The 8450-nt window shown below is 52.2% G+C and overlaps 1 protein-coding gene across 1 annotated transcript; it reads left to right on the forward strand.

The window, feature by feature from the left end:
* The first annotated feature begins 654 nt into the window (after positions 1-654).
* Positions 655-7743, forward strand: KRT2 (keratin 2). Its single transcript, XM_019419457.2, has 9 exons — positions 655-1341; positions 2335-2549; positions 2896-2956; positions 3197-3292; positions 3964-4128; positions 4429-4554; positions 5365-5585; positions 6792-6826; positions 6921-7743. The coding sequence occupies exons 1-9, from the start codon at positions 730-732 to the stop codon at positions 7277-7279; spliced, it is 1890 nt and encodes a 629-aa protein (XP_019275002.1). The 5' UTR covers positions 655-729; the 3' UTR covers positions 7280-7743.
* The last annotated feature ends 707 nt before the right edge of the window (positions 7744-8450 follow it).

The following is an 8450-nucleotide window of genomic DNA, read 5'->3' on the forward strand; positions in this document are numbered from 1 at the left end:
GACAGAGTTGATGCCCATGAGGACTTCTGGTTACAGGAAAGAAAATTGTCCTCTCCTCAATGACTGGCTATTGTGCATTCCTGGTATGGCATGGGAAAGAGTCAAAACAACAACTCTTTTGACACACCCTTGGCTGACTTCTTTCTATGAGAGTATGTATACTTCTTCGTGTTACATTTGTACTCTACAAAAGCACTGGTTGAAACTCTTCCTGGAGCAGAGGGAAAAGCGAGGACTCGAAGGCTGCTATTGAGGGGCCCCTTCAGTCTCTAAATCTGTCACCTCTTTCATCAGCCTCACTGGGTGGCAAGCCTGCACAGGCCCAGTGGCATTTGCCCTCCCTTGGGTTGGTCCAGAGCAGGGAACAGCATTCTGCAGAAGGTCTCTTTTCAGATTGAGAAACCCACATCCTGATCTCCTCTTTTGATGATTTCACAAAAATCGAATTGCATGACAGATGCCCAGATAAACAGGAGAAGTTTGCAGTCGAAGCAAGTTTTGGGATGGAGCTGATTAGTAGATTTTTAATGGCTATTAGCTTGATAATCAGTAACCACGCGTAGCTTCCAGGCAGACCAAACCCGTGCATCAGTCTGCCCACGCCCATGCACATCAATACCTCATTGGCAGGTATAAAAGGGGGCCCTGACAGTCTCCCAGTAGCAGAGCGGAGTCTCTAGCCTTAACTCGTCTGGGAACCTTCACTTTCCCTCACTGGGCTAAGGCATCATGAGTTGTCAGATCTCGTGCAAATCTCGAAGAGGAGGAGGAGGTGGAGGAAGATTCCGGGGCTTCAGCAGTGGCTCAGCCGTGGTCTCCGGTGGGAGCCGGAGATCGGCCACTAGCTTCTCCTGCTTGAGCCGCCATGGCGGTGGCGGAGGGGGCTTCGGTGGAGGCGGCTTTGGCAGTCGGAGCCTTGTTGGTCTTGGAGGCACCAAGAGCATCTCCATTAGTGTGGCTGGAGGAGGTGGAAGCTTCGGCTCCGGTGGTGGATTTGGTGGCAGAGGAGGTGGCTTTGGAGGCGGCAGCGGCTTTGGTGGCGGCAGTGGCTTTGGTGGAGGCAGCGGCTTTGGAGGCGGCGGCTTTGGAGGCGGCGGTTTCGGTGGAGGCGGCTTCGGCGGCGGCCGCTTTGGAGGTGGCGGTGGCTTTGGAGGTTTTGGGGGTCCTGGTGGCATGGGGCCTGGAGGATTCCCTGGTGGAGGCATCCACGAAGTCTCTGTCAACCAGAGCCTCCTGCAGCCTCTCAACGTGAAAGTTGACCCAGAGATCCAGAATGTGAAGTCTCGGGAGCGGGAGCAGATCAAAACTCTCAACAACAAATTTGCCTCTTTCATTGACAAGGTGAGTCATGAGAAGCTGGCTCTCTCTTGATGCTCAGGATGCCCTACTTCCACTTCTACCTGACGAGCCAATGGCACAGATTCATTTCTTCCAGGAGCCATTGGTGTAGTCAAACTAGCCTGGTGTATTTCCCAAATGGGCGACGTGCTGGCTTCATGGGCCACATCTTCTGAGACAGTCTGCAGTTAGGAATTATTTACATCTTTGGCTTTATGGCTTCAGCCCAAATAAGTAATATTTATGGAAAATTCTGAAAATCGTGGAAACACTGATAGAGGCAAGTAAAATGGACTGAGAAGTTCAGGCCACGTGCCAGCCGATTTTGGAAGGAATTGGTAAGACGTCTTCTGAGATAGTCTTTCCTTCCCGGAAAGCTATTAGTCCATTATGTTCTGGGAAGCTGCACCCGAAACATCTGTTTGGGGATGAAAGAGATTCCTGCCTTTAAGAGAAGCATTCTCAGTTTTGTGACCCAGAAAGTCTTTATTGGTGTCACTTTTGAGCATTACAGGGTTTTGCCCTATTTCAAGGCAGATGAACTTGCCTAAGAAATTTATGAGGCTTGTAAAAATCAGAGCGAGGAGCCCTGCCCTCCGGTGCTCTCACACTCAGCACCTTTAGGATCAGTGCCAGGGGATGCCTATTTTTGGTTTGCCCAGGACCTTATGGGACTTTTGCCGGAAATTCAACTAGGATGGGAGAGGGAAATGGCCTGGAGTCTTGGGAGCAGCCACAAACAAAACAGTGGGCGGTGAAGTAGGAAAAAGAGTTCTCTGCATGGAAAGTGCCAGCTATAACATTAGGAGTCTGTAGAACCTTCCAAGTGTGGAGGCAGGGAGCTCAAGCCGGATCCAGCATCCGGCTAGTGAGCACAAAGCTGTGGAGACTTCTCTAAGTCCCGAAGCAAGATCAGAACGGACTCCGGCAAGTGTGGCCCGCTGGGGGGGAAGGGTGATCCAGAGCTCATGTGCTCTCCTTCTGGTCACCCTGTAGGTGCGGTTCCTGGAGCAGCAGAACCAGGTACTGCAGACCAAATGGGAGCTGCTACAGCAAATAGACGTCAGCACCCGCACCACCAACCTGGAGCCCATCTTTCAAATGTACATTGCCAAACTGAAGAAATATGTGGATACGCTGTCTGCAGAGAGAACATCACAAGATTCAGAGCTGAACAACATGCAGGATCTTGTTGAGGATTTTAAGAAGAAGTAGGTGGCAAACAGCGAATGGAGATCAATATTGATCATAGCTGTCCAGTCACCCCCCAGGAGGCCATGCCTCTCCCCACTGCATTTGTGGGGTCGATTCACGTGTCGATCATTTGTGAGGAAGACGTGTAGGGCTTTAGAGATCGTGGCTTTTCCCCCATGTTTGCAAGTTAATTTGTAGAAGAGCACCCTTATTTGGGACATCATAGTTACAATTTAGATCGTTAAAAGAGTGTTTAATATTCTCAGAGAATGGAGAATTCAGGGTGGGTCCAGTCGGAAAAAAGAAAGAAAAAAGTAAACAAGCTGGAACTAATCTAACACCTGTGTCCCCGGGTCCCCACAGGTACGAGGATGAAATCAACAAGCGCACAGCTGCTGAGAATGATTTTGTGACACTTAAAAAGGTGAGCCAGAGCATGTCATGGCTGGGTGGGAATGAGGGGGCTTCGGAAGCCCGCTGGGTCCAAGCAGACAGGCTGGAGAACAAATGAGCTCCCGTGGAGACAAGACTCACCTGAGGTGCCTGGGGATGTGGGAGAACAGTTAGCAGGGACTGGGTAGAAGAGAGGGTCAGAGAGAGGGAGTGGGGCCTGCACACTGAGCAGTGCATGAGTCTCACCAGAGGCCCCTCACATTTTCTGCAGGACGTGGACAATGTCTACATGACCAAGGTGGAGCTGCAGGCCAAGACAGATGTGCTGAATCAGGAGCTTGAGTTCATGAAATTCCTTTTTGATGCGGTAAGGAGGCTGCTCCTGGAGACACCCTGGCTTCCCACCCTTCCCACCAAGGAAGCCCTTCCCAATTTGTGAAAAGGTGGGATGAGTGGGGTCTGTGGACTGGCTGACTTCAACCTGCCATCATTGCAAGCCACTAAGGAGGTTTCGGTGATGTAGGCCTCGGAAGAGAGGAGCTTTCTCCTCTGATGTCACAAGAAGTAAGGCTCAGGAAACAGAGAACAACTTCTCTCACTCCATTCCTCAAGTGTCCAGCTCCCCTTAGGAAGAGATCTATCCTGTCCCCATCCCTACGTCTAATGTACTTCAGAGATCAAAATGCAGCAGACCTTCCCTCCCTGCCCAGGTGCACACATATCTTCTGAAACAGGAAGTAAAATTTAAGACATTTATCATCCACAGGCTTCCTTCTGGGGGCATCAAACTTATCAAAATTGCGTAAGTGATGAAAGCTATAAACTAGGAGGCTCACAAATGCCGACTCCCATAATTCTCTGGACACCCTCGGCAGAAGCCTGGGATTGGTGTTTATGTTTGCTTTAATCCCACCCAGTGTATCCCACCCAGCTTAGTCTGAGAACCCATATGTCCTCAACACCGGGGAGGGGAATGTCTCCTCACTGACTTTGGCTATGGGCAGGGAAGCCATGGCCAGACCTCCCCGTGTGTTGCAGGAGCTGTCCCAGATGCAGCAGAGTATCACCGACACCAGCGTTGTCTTGTCCATGGACAACAACCGCAGCCTGGACCTGGACAGCATCATCTCCGAGGTCCGTGCCCAGTATGAGGAGATCGCCCAGAAGAGCAAGGCAGAGGCCGAGGCCCTGTACCACAGCAAGGCAAGTGCAAGGAGAGCACAGAGAGCCTCAGCTCTGTCTAACAAGCTGGGCTTCACCCCGGCCGGAACGTGTCCCATGAGATTACTGGTGCTTTTGTCTAATGGAAGTTGGGCATCATTCCCAAGCAAATGTCCATAGTGCCTCAACTGCCCTCAACTGACAATGGCACCAAGTCCTTGAGGGGACGTGAGACGGTCCCCCACCTCCCACAAATGCAGCTTGGTTGACCCAGCCTGCATCAGACTTACCTTGGCTTGGGCCAAGCTTCCTCCACGCTGCCACTGCCTTCTTCCCGTACAGTACGAGGAGCTCCAGATTACTGCAGGGAAACACGGAGACAGCCTGAAGGAGGTCAAGATGGAGATCAGTGAGCTGAACCGCATGATCCAGAGGCTGCAAGGGGAGATCGCCCATGTGAAGAAGCAGGTGGGCGTGACACCCAAGGCTGTGTGGCTCTGGGGGTCAAGTGAGGCTCGGGTGGGTGGGAGGTTGTGTATGGGTGAGTGTGTGCGACTGCGTGTGTGTGAGAGAGAGGAAAAACTGAGGAATTCGAATCTAGCATATGTCGATCCCAACCACCTTGAGTGTAACAAAATTTAAGGCTTATCACAATTTTTACGGTGGTATAAGAGACATTCCAAAGTGAGGATTAGTGCAGGGAAAGAATTGTGCTACCTTTTGGATTGCTTCCATGAGCGGAAGGGAGTGATAATAAATAAGGCAAGAAGTCATCTGGCCGGTGGCAGGGGGGTGGGGGTGGCAGACAGAGCCTGCCCTCCATGCTTGGCACTGTCCTGAAACACCAGTGGCGGTGCGGTGGTGGGGCAGCAGCCGCGGCAGGGAGCTGGCTGGGGGATGGACGGTGGCTTGGGAGAGATAATGTGGGGCAGAGAATGGACTCCAGAGGCAGCAGGGGTTCTGTGAAGTTGTCCACATGGGATGTTTTCATTTGCGACTATAGACCGGGACAGTGCCTCTGGCCCTGTGCTGTGAGGTAAGGGTCATTATGGGCAACGCATCAGGGTCCAGTCAGAGGCAGCTGGAAGGCAATGCCCCAGAGATGGCAGCAAGTCTCAGCATCCTTGTTTGCGACTTGCATCAACTCCAGGGGGACCCAACACTTCCGGGGCCAGTGAGTCTGGCTTCTCACACCCTAAACACATCTGCTCCCCTCCCCCTCTGCCAGGCAGACTCAGCTCTCCAGACTAACAGAAACCTTTTCTCCTTCTCTCCCAGTGTAAGAGTGTGCAAGAAGCCATTGCGGATGCGGAGCAGAAAGGAGAGCATGCCCTCAAAGATGCTCAGGGCAAGCTCTCTGACCTTGAGGACGCCCTGCAGCAGGCCAAGGAGGACCTGGCCCGGCTGCTGAAGGACTACCAGGAGCTGATGAACGTGAAGCTGGCCCTGGACGTGGAGATCGCCACCTACCGCAAGCTGCTGGAGGGCGAGGAGTGCAGGTGGGGACACTTGGGAAGCAGGAGGGTCACGTGGTCCACCCTGCCCTCTCTCCTAGAACCGGGGCTGGAGGCAAAGGCAGGGAAAGCAGGGGTGGAGCAGGACCTCTGACAGGTGAGAGCTGATGTCACCACATTCCCCAAGCAGCCATTCAGGACCCAAAGCATTAACGTACAGTTGTAGATTTATCAATATGGCATGACTAACAAGTCAGATTAAATTACACCCAGTTAAGTGAAATTAAATCAAAGTAGATTAAGCAGTACATTAATCTTGGTCTTTTCTGAAAGAGAAACTAAAATGCTGTGAAATCACGTTGGTCCTAGAGAGTACGAGACATTGGTTTATGGGTCTGCTGGGTGGATGGCCTTGTCTGCCTCCACCTTGCATCCCAGAACAGGGGGATCACGTGTTGGACCATGCTGACTGGCTGACAGCTCCCCTGCAGCAGGTGCCAGACCCGGTTCTTTGCAGATTTCTGGAGTGACAGACTGAACCCTTTGCTAACCCGCCAAAGGGAACTTTTCTTCCTCTGTTTGACGACGCTGTCTGAGCCCTCTGTCAGTGTCACCAGCATCCCCAGTGGCTTTATTTGGCTGAAGCAGCTGGAAGGGGACAAGCTACCCCAGGCCAGCAGCAAGCCAGTATGATGGGGAAGGAGCCGCTTTGCTCAGGGTGTTGCTCTGGACTCGTCTTTCAGGCCATGCCCTGCAAGAAGTGGGACAGATTTCAGACGAAGCAGAGGAGGGCGGGGCAGGAGGGGAGAATAGGGAGGCTGTACAGGGTTACAGTTCTTTCCCAGTTGAATGTTCACAGTGCAGCCTTGTTTCAAAATTTCTAGCGTGGTTGGGATTCAGAATAGCGGACTCCCTCAGATGGATTTAAATACAAACACGGGTTGCAAATCAGAAGGGAATTTGCTTTCTTTAAAAAAATTCTTTTTTAATATTTGTTTATTTTTGAGACACACACACACACACACACACACACACACACACACAGAGCGTGAGTGAGGGAGAGGCAGAGAGAGACGGAGACACAGAATCAGAAGCGGGCTCCAGTCTCCGAGCTGTTAGCACAGAGCCCGACACGGGGCTCGAACTCACGAACCATGAGATCATGACCTGAGCCGAAGTCGGACGCTTCATGGACTGAGCCACCCAGAACCCAAGGGCTCTGCCATAAGCTATTTTCTCTCTTTCCGACAGGATGTCTGGAGACCTCAGTAGCAACGTGACTGTGTGTAAGTAGTGGGGGTGTTCCTGCCCTGTGGGTGGTGTGTCGGGAGGATGCTGAGGCATTCAGACTCTCCACGGGGATGCCATCTCTCCCCACAGCTGTGACAAGCAGCACCGTGTCTTCGAGCATGACATCTAAGGCCGGCTTTGGCTCTGGAGGCAGAGGATCCGGTTCTAGAGGAGGAGGATACAGCTCTGGAAGTGGCAGTTACAGCTCTGGAGGCAGAGGATCAAGCTCCCGAGGGGGCAGTGGAGGGGGCTATGGCTCTGGAGGGGGTTCCAGAGGTGGATCCAGCTCTGGAGGGGGCTATGGCTCTGGAGGGGGCTCCAGAGGCGGATCTAGCTCTGGAGGGGGCTATGGCTCTGGAGGCGGCTCCAGAGGGGGCTCCGGCTCTGAAAAGGGTGGTTCTGGCTCAGGTGAAGGTTACAGTTCCAGCGTGACCTTCTCTTTTAGATAAAGATGGAGTCCTACTGTCGATTCTGCCGCTTTAGAATGTAGAAGCCTGTCTCTGTACATCCCATTGGCAGCAAATCAAACCTTGTCCTCCACCCCTGATGACATTTTGGAGGAAAGGGTTGCTCACATAGGTTTTTGAAATATCTTCTCTCCGAACCAGTTGATTGGAGCCAGTGACACCCTCTGCCCCCTGCCCCCCCCCCCCCCCCCCCGGAAGAAGCTGCATCGCCCAGGCTTGTACTTCCAGCCATGCCCCCCTGCCTGGCCCCTCCTTGCATTGCCCCTCTGGTGGTCCTCCTCCTGAGGACTACTCTGTTGAGGGCTCCATCTCAAAGCCTGCGTCTTTCTCGTGGGCCTGCCCCCCAGGGAAACATGTTTCTGTGTATATAGCCCGCCTTGTTGGCTTTGCATCTAAAGTGCTGTGGTCTTGGTGTCTGCACAATAAACTTCGTCTGCAATTTATAACATGTGATGTGCATTTAATGTCAAGCCTTGGCAGAAATGGGCAGTCAGGAGCTGTAATTACTCATTGCTGTCTAATTTAAGACACCAGAAAAGGGAGAGATTGGGAAATATATAAAAGCGAAGCTTCCTGGGGCAGGGACATATGGCCCTGAGGCAGTGTGGCTGGGAGAAGCCAAGGGCAGTGTATTTTCTTTTTTTTCTGGAAGTCTTGAAGAACAGAGACTGGAGGGGCTAGCCCTGGAGTCAGGGTGTGGATGTGATGTTCTTAGAAAAGTATTTGTGAGATCTGGGGACTGGGATATTGCCAGGAGGGTGACAGGGGGATTTGTGGAAAATTCTCTTCCCCAGCAAAAGCCACTCTTCTTAAAAGCATTTTCCCACAGATGCCACCCCACCCTCCACCTTCTGACAAGAGTTCTGAGCTGATGTCCCTGCTCCTCAGGACAAATCAGCTGGCCCCCCTGAGTTCCAGCCAGGCTGTCTGCAGCTCTAAGCTTCCAAGGCAGAATTAGTATTTTCTTAGCTCAACCTAGGTCACTGGGTGCTCTACGTACCCAGTACCCAAACCTAAGTACCCAGTGGGAGTTCTCAACAAAGGCTGAAGGAGAGGACCTGGGGAAGTCTCTGGAGGACTATAAAGTGATCTCCAAAACAAAAAACTGCTTTTTTTCACAGAACATTTCTCCACTACCACCAGAGAAGTTCTC

The sequence above is a fragment of the Panthera pardus genome, unplaced genomic scaffold (assembly GCF_024362965.1).
Source record: "Panthera pardus isolate Hobbes unplaced genomic scaffold, ASM2436296v1 HiC_scaffold_6, whole genome shotgun sequence".
NCBI classification, from domain to species: domain Eukaryota; kingdom Metazoa; phylum Chordata; class Mammalia; order Carnivora; family Felidae; genus Panthera; species Panthera pardus.

Bases quoted from the DNA above. Each gene is read 5' to 3' on its own strand.
- KRT2 (XM_019419457.2), top strand. From the start codon at position 730: ATGAGTTGTCAGATCTCGTGCAAATCTCGAAGAGGAGGAGGAGGTGGA. The intron at 2,957-3,196 runs GTGAGCCAGAGC...CATTTTCTGCAG, and splicing joins ATTTTGTGACACTTAAAAAG to GACGTGGACAATGTCTACAT. The intron at 4,555-5,364 runs GTGGGCGTGACA...CTTCTCTCCCAG, and splicing joins TCGCCCATGTGAAGAAGCAG to TGTAAGAGTGTGCAAGAAGC.